General features: G+C 37.4%; 1 protein-coding gene across 10 annotated transcripts in view; it reads left to right on the forward strand.

The window, feature by feature from the left end:
* The window catches only part of LRRFIP2 (LRR binding FLII interacting protein 2), a 100,494-nt gene that overhangs the window by 18,347 nt on the left and 68,993 nt on the right, over positions 1 to 13,154 (forward strand). For 6 of the 10 annotated variants that reach the window (XM_054552354.2, XM_054552357.2, XM_009239224.4 and 3 more), the window contains exon 2: positions 5,131 to 5,217. In XM_054552354.2, the coding sequence (XP_054408329.1) occupies positions 5,131 to 5,217 (87 nt within the window). Of the gene's footprint in view, positions 1 to 5,130; positions 5,218 to 12,641; positions 12,699 to 12,796; positions 12,842 to 13,154 lie in introns of all 10 variants that reach the window. The other 4 variants (XM_054552359.2, XM_054552353.2, XM_054552352.2 and 1 more) reach the window with 1 other exon arrangement.

The following is a 13,154-nucleotide window of genomic DNA, read 5'->3' on the forward strand; positions in this document are numbered from 1 at the left end:
TCTACAAATTTAAAAGTTCTGTCAGTTTAAATACAACCTAATGCGTTTGTTCTGGGAGTGATCAAAGCCCATGATTTTCACTGTCTTTTTTTTTTTTTTTTTTTTGAGACAGAGTCTTACTCTGCTGCCCAGGCTAGAGTGCAGTGGTGCCATCTCAGCTCACTGCAACCTTCGTCTCCCAGGTTCAAGCGATTCTTCTGCCTCAGCCTCCCAAGTAGCTGGGACTACAGGCAGGTGCTACCATGCCTGGCTAATTTTTGTATTTTTAGTAGAGATGGGGTTTCACCATATTGGCCAGGCTGGTGTTGAACTCCTGAATTTTTCTGAATTTTTATATTAACTTTATTGTAACAGTTGGGGTCATATCAGCCTAAAGACTCTAAAAGTATTTAAATAATTTAGGCTTCTGAATACTTCTAATTTATATCTTATTCTGACTTTTAAATTAGCCAACTTCTTTTGGTAAAATATATGTAACATGAAATTTATCATGGTAACTATATTTAAGTATATAGTTTAGTGGCATTACATCCATTTGCATTGTCATGCAGCCATCACCACTGTCCTTAAGAACTCTGTCATCATCCAGTACTGGAACTCTGTACTCATTAAATAGTAAGTCCCATTTCCCCCTACCCTCAGTCCCTGGCAACCACTATTCTGCTTTCTGTCTGTATGAATTTGACTACTTTAGGTTTCTCATTAAGTGGAAGTATACAATATTACTCCTTTGTGTCTGGCTTCTTTCATTCAGTATAATGTCTTCAAGATTCATCCATGTTGCAGCATGCATCAAAATTTTGTTTTTAAGGCTGAATAATCCAAAGTATGTATATACCATAATTTGTCTATCCATTCATCCATTGATAGATATTTGGGTTGTTTTCTGCATTTTGACTATTGTGAATAATGCTGCTATGAACATTGGTATATAAATATATGTTGTCTCTGCTTTCCAGTTCTTTTGTATATATACCCATAGGTGGAATTATTGGATCAAATGGTAATTCTGTGTTTTAGCCAACTTTATTTTGTTTTGTTTGTTTGTTTTTTGAGACAGAGTTTCACTCTGTTGCCCAGGCTGGAGTGCAGTAGTGCAATCTTGGCTCACTGTAACCTCTGCCTCCCAGGTTCAAGTGATTCTCATGCCTCAGCCTCCAGAGTAGCTGGGATTACAGGCATGCACCACCACGCCCAGCTAATTTTTTCCATTTTTAGTAGAGACGGGATTTCGCCATGTTGACCAGGCTGGTCTTGAACTCCTGGCCTCAAGTGATCTGCCCGCCTTGTCCTCCCAAAGTGCTGAAATTACAGGCGTGAGCAACCATGCCCAGCCTTTACTATGAATTTAGTTAAATCTTGGTTGTCCTTTATTGTTATATCCCATTTATTTTGTATGTATGAGGTGTATATTAAAATGAATCTGTAGCAGCTCTTTATCTGATTGTATTCTGAGGTGAAAATGCTAGTGTTAACTACCTAGAAGTATGTTTTATGAACCCATAATTGTCTATTCAAAAATAATGTAAAAATATATCACAATAAGTTATAGAGCATATATTTCGTCTACTAGGTTGGAATCAGTGTTGGCTCCTTGCTACTCCTGCTTATCCATGTTGCTTCAAGCATCTAGTAACAATGTATAGAAAGAACCAGATAAAGTAGTTTTAAATCCTGTTTATTTCTTTTAAAGCATGTGGTTTTAGTGGCCTCTCTTCAACACAGTCTCCAAGGGAGGTAACATCTGAGTTGGCTAAATAACAAAGGGAAGGGTGTTTGTGTGTCTCTGAAGACACACATATTCTTTCTGTTCCTTTCCTTTTTGTAGTTAAAAATGTCTTATTAAAGAATAGATTTTAATTATCTCTAAGTTGGGTTTTATGAAGGAAGTCTCATTTTAGTATAGATTGTACAGAATTGGCCACAGACAAATCTTAGAAGGATAAAATTAGCATTCTTGAATTAAATTTCTAAAGGAGGCTTCAGGTACAAAGCTAATATACATGTAAATGAAAATTCGTACACATTGATAGGGCTTTCTTAAAAAGGTTTGAAAGTTTTGATGCTTTGTGATTTTAAAATATGTTTGCTATCTACTTAAGCATAAAAGCCTTGAAGTGTTTCCTATTTAAAAAAAAAAAATAAGAAAGTAGTGTCTACTCATAAAGGGGTGAAGAAGGCAGATAACTTGAAGCAGAGCATAGGTTTTGAAAAGACGGAGGCCAGTGTAAAATTCATGGGAGAAAACTAATTTCTCTAGATTGTTAGTGGTTACAGCTTACGGTTGGTAGATTACAGTTTACTTTGCAGGGGTTTTTCTGTTAAAAGACCAGTTACACAGACTGGGAAATTGCCAAAATTTGAATAGTTGAGTAGCAGTTAACTATTTAACTCTCTCTGCTTCTTAGAAGCCTACTGTGACTTTGCCAGGCAAAACTAATTTCTCCCTCCTACATGCTTCCTTCCCATAAGCATTGTGTTTCTGTATCCTTCAACTTTGTGAGCTGCTTTAGGGCAGAGATGTCATATTTTACTCTGTATTTTCAGCATCTAGCATAATTGCTTACATGTAGTAGATCCTTTTAAACATTGGTTGAGTTTATTCTTATTATGAGACTTGGGCACAAATATAACAACATGGGAAGACAACAACTATAGTTATCAGAGGGGATAGTCTGAATCAGAGTTAGGATGTGACCAAGGACAGAGGAAACCATTCCACTACCATATAGAAAGCAGACAGAAGATTTCTAAGTTTCACGTGGCACATTAAGCTATTTCCTTATCTCATTTCCTTGATACTGTGACCTATGCCCTGGAATTCATTTGTTTTTTTTTTTTTTTAGCAGACATTGAGGCGTAAAAGTTGTGGGGTGAGAGAAGCATGGAATTTTAATACAACATAATAAAGCCACAATAGAGACATGGGTATAGAGCCTTACTTTATGAAAGAGGTACTGGGGGGAATCTTCATAGAAGGTAATATTTTACTGAATAAGAGAAAGGAGAACAGCTCCTGCCAAACAGTTTGTGAAGAGAGGCGTAACAGAACACAATAGAGTCCAGGAATGGAGAGAGATGGGATGCATCCAGTACATGTGGAGCAAGTAGAGTAGTCCCCACCCCTCCAATCCATGGGAGATACATTCCAAGCCCCCCAGCAGATGCCTGAAACTGTGGATAGTAGCAAACCTGATTGCCATCAATCGGAACACATTTGTGTTCGTGTTTTCCACCTACAAATGTAATGCCTTTTCCATCTTAACTATCATGCACTGTGGCTGTAACTTTTGTCGTTTGAGGTGTGGCAGCAAAACTAGCACAAATTTCTTTTTCCTTCTTCACAGTTTCATGGATAGAAGATTTGTTCTTACCATAGATCTTAGCAACCTCAGTGCATGATTCTTTTTTCTATTAAGGTTAGAACGTTCACCTTTTCACTTAAAGGAAGCACTGTATGGCTACTCTTTGGCATACCTGAATTGTCAGAATTACTCTTGCTCTTTGGGGCCATTATTAAATAAAATGAGGATTACTCCAACACAATCACTGTGATTTGATAACTGAGACAGCTAACAAATGGGTAGCATAGACAGGATGGATATGCTCGACAAAGGGTTGATTGACGTCCTGAGAGATTTTATCATACTACTCAGAATGGCGTACAATTTAAAACTTATGAATTGTTTATTTCTGGAATTTTCCACTTAATATTTTTGTACTTGGTTAACCATGGGTAACTGAAACCACAGATAAGGGGGGAACTACTGGACTTGGAAGTAAGGTGGGGACCTGACTGTGAGGAGCCTTATTTCAGTTTTACCTTTCTTCTTTCTGTTCCTCCCTTTGTGCTGTTCTGTGGAATTTTTGCTTTAACCATAAGTAATAAGGAGTCGGTGGAGGATTTTACGCAGTGGAATGATGTGATCAGAAATAATACATTTTGAAAGGCTGATTTGTCCATCATATAACCATGTAGAAGATAAATTATAAGGCAGATTCTGGAAGTAGGCAGATGGTTTTGGAGGTAACTGTAAGCAAGAGATGAAGAATTCCTATGGTATGATTCCATGTATATGAAATGTCCAGAATAGGCAAATGCATGGACACAGAAAATAGATTAGTGGTTGCCAGGAGCTGGGAGGAAGGGTTAATGGGGAATGACTACTAACGGGTACCAGGTTTCATTTTGGGGTATGAGAATGTTCTGGAATTAGTCATGATGATTACACATCCTGTGAGTACACTAAAAACCACAGAATTGTATACATTTATTTATTTATTTTTGAGACAGCATCTCACTCTGTCATCTAGGCTGCAGTGCAGTGGCGTGATCTCAGCTCACTGCAGCCTCCACCTTCCAGGTTCAAGTAATTTTCCTGTCTCAGCCACCCAAGTAGCTGGGATTACAAGTGTGCACCACCACGCCTGGCTATTTTTTTTATTTTTAGTAGAGACAGGGTTTCATCATGTTGCCTAAGCTGGTCTCAAACTCTTGGCCTCATGTGATCCTCCTGCCTTGGCCTCCCAAAGTGCTGGGATTACAGGCCTGAGCCACTGCATCCAGTCAGAATTGTATACATTTAAATAGTGAATTTGATGATATGTGAATTCTGTCTCAATTTTAAAACAGAGGTGAGGAGTGGGGAGATGAAGAGTTCCTGAAATGAGCAGGAACAGTGAGAATAAAGAAAGCTGAGATGGGTCTGATAGAGACTCAGTGGTAGAGAATTGTCAGTACCTGGAGACTGATTATTGGCAGTGTCCAAAATGAAAGAGAGGTTGGCTCTGAAGTTTCTAGTTTATATGATTGAATCAATGGGGAAAAAATGCTGGAAAAAGAGTAAGTTTGGAGAGGCATATAACAAACTGTATGAAATGTGTTGAGTGTGTAATCAAACAAGAAGTTAAAGGTAAAGGCCCGGATTTAAGGAGAGACTTAGGAACTAGAGAAAGAAATGAATTTATAAGAGTTGATTAAAACAATCATTCAAACTTGCTGATAGATAATATCTTGTCCTGCCCACCCGTTTTGCACGGTAATGTCCCATTTGTTCTTTATTTTCAAATCTGGTGTACAGGTTGTTTTTGTTTTTGTTGTATAAAGCTGAGTTTTATATTACTTTTCAGGCAGAGGCAAGGCTGGCAGCAAAACGGGCTGCCCGGGCAGAAGCAAGAGATATACGCATGAGAGAACTGGAACGGCAACAAAAAGAGGTAATTTGAGGGAATAACCCTAATTTCATATTTGTCTCCCCCAAAATCAGCACTTGGCTAGTTTGTTCTGATGTGAATCTGGTTTCCTTTGAAACACTGAGAATAGTATAAACTGATGTATGTATTTTATCAAGCCATTCTGTGCCAGCAAATTAAATGTGATATTTGTTTTAAGTAGTAACAACAAATGCATTTATAGCTATTATCGTGTCCATTGTTATAAGTTACTAGTATTAATGAGTGCTTTACTTACATTAGCTAAGGTAGCTTTAGCAATGACAAAGTGTAGTATAGCTTTAATTGTCGTAAAATTTGGATTAATTATATTATGATATCTATATAGTAAAACACTGTAAAGTCATTCAGACTTACAATTTTAAAACATATTTAATAATAGAGGAAAATATGTAAGAATATGAGATAAAAGCAAACCAAAACAATAAAATTTGTAGGACCCCAATTTTATATTACAAAAACCAGTATCTATATATAGCATCAAAAAACTACTAGAAAGAAGTGATTATTAATACTGCAGTTTGTCTGTGGTGGAATTATTGTTGGTTTTACTTTCTTTCTATACTTTTCTATAATTTACAAACTTTCAGTATACTTTTATCAGAAAGGAAAACAAGAAAAAAATTTTTAAGAATAGGCATATGGAAATTGGGCTGATTAAAATGAAATAAATATGCTTTTACTTTTCTGACATTGACTTGGTCCTGAAAATTCCCATAATAAGTATTTTTGATGTTGTAGTAGTATGAAGGGGCAAAAGCCTATGGGACAGTATTAAACACTTTCTTTTGATTTTGGTGGTGAATTTTCTGCGAGCAGGTTAAAAAGCAATGTAAATATTTTATATTGTCACAGCTCAAGAAAAACACTAACGATTGACATGTTGCTAGTTTTCTTTTAACCTCATGTATAGTTTCAAATATGGAATGCGGTTCTTGAAGAGGAAGTGTTGCAATCCATTGTCTTTTTACTCCTAAAATTATACTAAATATAATAATAAGTGGATAAGCTGAGGTGGAGGATCACTTGAGCCTGGGAGTTTGAAGTTGTAGTGAGCTATGATGGCACCACTGCATTCCAGCCTGGGCAACTAAGTGAGATCCTTTCTCCAAAAAAATAAATAAATAAATAAGTGAATGAGACAGTTATTAAATGTAAGTTCTATTTACAGTTGTCTAAACTACAGGGAAACATGCATCTCTTACTATTGAACATATTTAGCTTACTAATTTTCTGTATTTTGAATGTGTAGCTTTGAGTCAGCTATCATTGTTCTTTAGGGAAAATGTGTATGATTAATTTAAGGTTTTTGGAGAATGCAATATGTTAGACACTATTTGGTTTATGAAATTTTTGCATTTCTAGTACTCTCATCATTCCTTTGATCGGAAGTGGGGACAGATTCAGAAGTGGCTGGTAGGCCAGTATTGCCTGTCCTGCATGTTGTGATCAATTGCTGAAATAATACAGTCTTGAAGTAAAACATTAACTAATAGTTTGCAAAGTAGGAGTGTTTGGCCTGTGTGAACCTAAAGGTCAGAGTGTCTATTCTGTCTATGGTGGACCAGAGGTATACTTGGAGTCCTGCCATTTTATGTTGTAGTCAGTATCCTCACCTTCATCTCATGAATGCTCCTGATCAAGAAAGAATGAGAAAATGAATGCGTGTTTTCTTTTTATGGGTTTGTTCTTTTCTTCCCCCCTTCTCTCTCCCCTTTTTTAAAAAAAAACTAAGTCCACATGGTCTTCATTGAAAGATGACCCAAGTAATTCTTTCATTTCCTCTGAAAATTACTCTTATTATATCAACTCCTTCAGGTCCTTTTTAAGTTCTCTACCACTACTCTCAAATTTGTTAGCTATAAAAACAAATTGTGAATCAGTAATGTTAGATAATGTGAATCATTCCTAAATTTGAACTTTTTTAAGGCTTGGTAAGTTCCCCACTGTCTCCTATTACAGGGCTTCTTACCTTGGTATATGACTAGGCTTGGGAGATGGGATATGAAGCCTTAAATTCTACTGCAGACTTTCAAATGTAATTATTTTTATGGGAAATGCCCACAGCTATTTTTATTGTCAGATTCTCAAAGTAGTCTGTAATTCCTAAAGGGTTAAGAACCACTCTCTGATTGCCGCTAAACAAGCAACTTTCTTTCTTTCTTTTTTTTTTTTTTTGAGATAGAGTTTCGCGCTTGTTGCCCAGGCTGGAGTGCAGTGGCACAATCTCAGCTCACTGCAACCTCCGTCTCCTGGGTTCAAGCGATTCTCCTGCCTCAGCCTCTCAAGTAGCTGGGATTACAGGCGCCCGCCACCACGCCCAGCTGATTTTTGTATTTTTAGTAGAGACAGGGTTTCATCCTGTTGGCCAGGCTGGTCTCGAACTCCTGACCTCAGGTGATCCGCCTGCCTCGGCCTCTTAAAGTGCTGGGATTACAGGTGTGAGCCACCGCGCCCAGCCAAATCTTTTTTTTTTTTTTTTTTTTTAACCTCTGTGAAATGTGTGTAGTTTAGGCAGTGAGTATGCTAGATTTTCATTGAAAGGGGGTGACCTTTGGGCTAGAGTTTTAAAATTCAGGTAGTGACTAATCCAAGTCTTGATTTATGGGCAGGACTTGGACCTGCAGAGAAAGTGGCGTTTCTTTTCAGATGGGAATGACTATCACTTTTAACCCCTTCTGACACTTGCTTTTACCCTGTTAAAACTGATTCTTTGCGTCTGGGCACAGTGGCCCATGCCTGTAATCCCAGCACTTTGGGAGGCCAAGGCAGGTGGATTACCTGAGGTCAGGAGTTCGAGACCAGCCTGGCCAACATGGTGAAACCCCGTCTCTACCAAAAATACAAAAATTAGCCAGGCATGCTGGCGGGCGCCTGTAATCCCAGCTACTCGGGGAGGCTGAGGCAGGAGAATCGCTTGAACCTGGGAGGCGAAGGTTGCAGTAAGCCAAGATTGTGCCACTGCACTCCAGCCTGGGCAACAGAGTGAGACTCTGTCTGAAACAAACAAACAAACAGCAACAACAGAAAAACTGATTCTTTGGTGTGAGTTGGTTGAAGGTAAACAAAATAAATAAAAAGAGAAAAAGAAAAAAATTAAACTGATTCTTCCTCTTATTTATCTTTGTCTCTCTGGCTGCTTTATCTGTGAGCCATAAGCAGAAGTTGGCATGTAATAGTTACAATACAAAATATAAATGGCTAATGTTTATAGTAAAATAAATGATGTATACACACACACAATCCACAATAGGATTGTCAGTTACTAGAAGGAAGGAAATTTTCCTATATTTGTAATTTCCCCTAATTATAATACCTTTTTTTGGGTGGGAGTGTGATGTTGGGACATGAATAGGGAATGAAAAGGAAGGAAGCTCAGAAATGAATCCAACTTGGAGTGCATACTGTATATCAGCACTGTGCTAGGGCTTTTTACATAGGTTTTTATTTCACATTATAAGACAGTATTACTGTCCCAGTTTTATAGATATGTTTATAAAGAATTGGTGAAGTAAATAACTTGCATAGTCATTGGCAGAACCAGTATTTGAAGGTATGAGAGAGTGCCACACCTGGTAATGTGCTGGAAGGTGAAAGGACCAGGAAGAAAAGGACCCACGCCTTCCTGGGCCTCCCGTTAGTGTTAGTTTAGTCAACTTTCCATGAACCCAATGATTCTATTTTTAAACTGGGTGTCTTTCTTAATCAGTGGTGATTCTGAAAGAGTAAATGCATATCTGGAAGAGTGAATATGGTTTTTGAAGTTCCTTCTAATTTGAAACTGAAGGAATGACTTTAGCGTCAACTTAGTAACAAATACTATTTGTTGACAGAAAAGATGGCCAGGTATATTCATGGGACTGTGGTTTTCTTTTAATAGAACCATTCATCCTCGCTTCAGGTGAACGTTTAAAAACAAAGAGTATATTTCATTTTCATTAAATGTATCAAAACAGCATTTTGAACAAATATATGTCTTTTTTTTAAGGCATTGTACTGTTTGTTCAGTCTTTAGCACTTTAGTACTAATAAGGACTTTTGGGATAATGACGATGTATTATTTTCCTCACTGTGGAATAGAGGGATACACCTTGTAACTGGCACCTAAGAACACAGTTTGCTGTAATCTATTCTCTTTGTCCACTGGTATAATTTATTCAAGAGAAACCTATTGGCAATATAAATAGTACTCTAGAAATACCTGGCAAATGAAGCTTTTTGTTCTTCCAGAGAAGGAAGAATCTCTGAGTAAAAACCAGAATACCTTGCCATTTTCTTTCTTTCTTTTTTTCTTATGTAATTGGTGGAAATTTAGCCAGTATAGGATGTTATCTTTACAGTTCAGTTGTCTGGTGAATAAGGACATCTAAATGCTGGTCTCAGCTTTATGATCTCATAGATTCTTACTTAATCCTTCTGTGCTACAACTTTCTTACTGCAAAATGAAGGGGTCAGACTAGATGATCTCTAAGGACTCTTCTAGCTCTTGAAAATAGAATTGCTACCAGGGTCACTTTATATCGTTGCTACCAGGGTCTGTTTCCCTCATGTTTGCCACTGTGCAAAAGTATTCAAGGTAGAAGTAATTAAAAATGACCCAAATGTTTTGCCTTTCTATATGAGAGTGGTCCTACTTGGCAAGCTCTTAGTAGAATGTGTGTTTTGAACGTTTTTGGTATAATTAAAATTTGCCTTGAGCTTGCCTTACTGTTTTACCTAAACATATTTGTCAAATAGGTTTAGAGAAGTGCTGTCAAGTATGGTAGCCCCATGTAGGTAATTAAATTTAAATTTAAATTGACTAACATTAAATAAAATTTAAAATTTTGTTTCTCAGTTGCATTTCAAGTGCTCAATAGCCACATGTGGCTAGTGGGTACTACATTAGCACAAATATAGAACATTTCCGTGGTCAGAGAAAGTTGTATTGGGCAGTGCTTATTTAAGGTATAGTTTGTGACTGTGGAATAAACTATACTGTCTGTCCAAATTAACTGACCTGTATGGGGTTTTACATTTTATTCTGTAGTTTTTGGAAGTCTTTTTAGGCCAATTTTTCAAATGGAGCAAGAAAAGCTGTTTAAATATAGAGGTACTATATATCAATAAGGTATTTTAATTTATAATTATTTTTATTAATATAAGGGGCATAATTGAAAGTATGACTTCATCTGTCTTTGCTGCATCTTTAATGGGATATGCTCTTTAGGTGAGGTTTTTGAAAATGCTCTTGTGTGATAGATGAAATGGAAAAAAGGCTAGAATAAAGGGAAGATTAGACATTAAACCATATATTTACCCTAGTACCCCAAATAATATTGGAAGAGGCATGTTGAGTTAACTCACCTTTATAGTAAAGGCTTTTTAAACTAACCAAATAAGTAGCCTAGAACTGATTACCACTTACTAAGCTGTACCTGTCCTGCTAGGCTAACACACATGCCCCCAAAACTTTTGTGGTATCACTTGATAAAGAAAGGGAAGAAATTTTCTTGGCTTCTTGCAGACTACATGTGTCTATTGCATAACAAAAAAATGTAAATCAGTGGCCAGGCATGGTGGCTCACGCCTGTAATACCAGCACTTTGGAAGGCCGAGGCGGGCAGATCCCTTGAGGTCAGGAATTCAAGACCAGCCTGGCCAACATGGCGAAACCCCATCTCTGCTAAAACAAAAGTAGTCGGGTGTGGTGGTGGGTGCCTGTGGTCCCAGCTACTTAGTAGGGGGCCAAAGCACGAGAATCGCTTGAATCCAGGAGGCTGAGGTTGCTATGAACTGAGGTGGCGCCACTGCATTCCAGCCTGGGCGACAGAGTGAGACTCCGTCTCAAAAAACAACAAAAACAAATGTAAATCAGTGACGAATTCCTAAAGATCAGAATACCTGATTAGAAATTGAATCATAGTAGTGCTTATAAACAGAGTTCAGCATAGATTTGGTCAAGGGCATCAGTCACAGCAGATGTTAACCAGGGAGTTTTGAGGCATTGATTCATTTTGCAAAAATACAGCATTGATAAGCTATAAACCCAATTGGTCCGTAATGTATAGATTTTCAGTCAGTGCACATTACTTTAACACTTTGGACTTGAAATTCTGAAAGATCAGAAATTCCTTACTGTTTGAGATGATTAGGTTTTAGAGACTAGCCATTTTATCTCGCATGACTCAGGCCTTAATGCTCCATTGCTAATAGCTAAATGTGGAAAAGTTTAGAATTATATTTAATTTAGTCAACCGTTAGGCTGCAATCATTTTTTTTAAAAAATCTGCTTATGGCATTATTCGAGATAACTTGACCAACTCTAAAATATATATGTAATTACTTCTAGGTATAAGTAGTTTTTCATATTAACAACACAGTCAGGCTCTGTTTCAGTTAGTTCTTTTCTAGTTAGAGTGGTGAAAAAAAGATCTTTACAGTAAGTGCAAAATTATAATCCAAGTATTTTTAGAATCATATACTGTCTTAAAATACGTCAGTGATAATGTAAACACTTCTTCCTACCTGCATAAACTGATGATCACAATGAAAAAAATAGATTAATGTCTTTTTTTAATGCTGAACTCAAGTTCTCTTTGTTAAGTATACTTGCACATTTTTATCTTGGTATATTGAACTCTCTTGGTCTTATACAGACCATTCCAAGTGGTCTGACATACATACTCCTGATAAAATAGGAACGTTGCCAAGATTATTTCTACTTTCTTTCCAGCCAAAGAATGTGACCGCCCCACACATACACACCATGGAATACTATGCAGGCATAAAAAAGATGAGTTCATGTCCTTTGTAGGGATATGGATGAAGCTGGAAACCATCATTCTCAGCAAACTGTTGCAAGGACAAAAAACCAAACACCGCGTGTTCTCACTCATAGGTGGGAATTGAACAATGAGAACACTTGGACACAGGAAGGGGAACATCACACATGGGGCCTGTCGTGGGGTGGGGGGAGGGGGGAGGGATAGCATTAGGAGATATACCTAATGTAAATAACGAGTTAATGGGTGCAGCATACCAACATGGCACACATATACATATGTAACAAACCTGCACGTTGTGCACATGTACCCTAGAATTTAAAGTATAATTAAAAAAAAAAGAAAACTAGTACTGCTATATTGAAACTTACACACACACACACACACACACACACACACACACACACACACACACACACACACACACACACACACACACACACACACACACACACACACACACACACACACACACACACACACACACACACACACGAATGTGGCTGCCCCTAAGATAAGTTGTCCAAACCTGCCTGCTCTCAGGAGTTGTTGCTGTGCTGTTAACTGACTGCTGTTTTCTCAGTTGTTCTGATAAACAGCTGTGTATTCAGTGATTAACTCTCCATGTACTTTCTCCTTTCCCAGGAAGATTCGGAAAGGGCCAGGTATTCCCACCGGTCCAGTCACCATCGTCCTTATCTGGTTTGTAATAACCTGTACACTTGCCTGTAATACTTTTCCTCATTAGCTTAATGCAATCACTCACAAACTTTTACTGTGTTTATTTTTATTTTTATCAGGGAGTTGAGGATGCATTGTCCATTCGAAGTCTTGGCAGTCACAGGGTTGGTATTTTAACTTGTCTACACAATACAAAGCTTACGTGTGAGCTTTCTTCGATATTGTTGCCTAAACAATCTGACAATGTTCATGTATTTCTTTGCCTTTTTAAAAGAAGTATAAAATATTGGCAAAGACCTTTCATTGGAAAATGATGCTTTCTTTCAAATTGTTGTCATAAGTAAATCAACTCTAAAATCATGAATACTTTAATCTATTAACATGGGTCTAATCTCTTTTTCTATAGAAGGACCTTTGATTTTGGAAAAGTGTCACAAAATAATTAAGATTGATCTTGTAGAATAACATTTGTTTGGT

The sequence above is a fragment of the Pongo abelii genome, chromosome 2 (genome assembly GCF_028885655.2).
Source record: "Pongo abelii isolate AG06213 chromosome 2, NHGRI_mPonAbe1-v2.0_pri, whole genome shotgun sequence".
NCBI lineage: Eukaryota > Metazoa > Chordata > Mammalia > Primates > Hominidae > Pongo > Pongo abelii.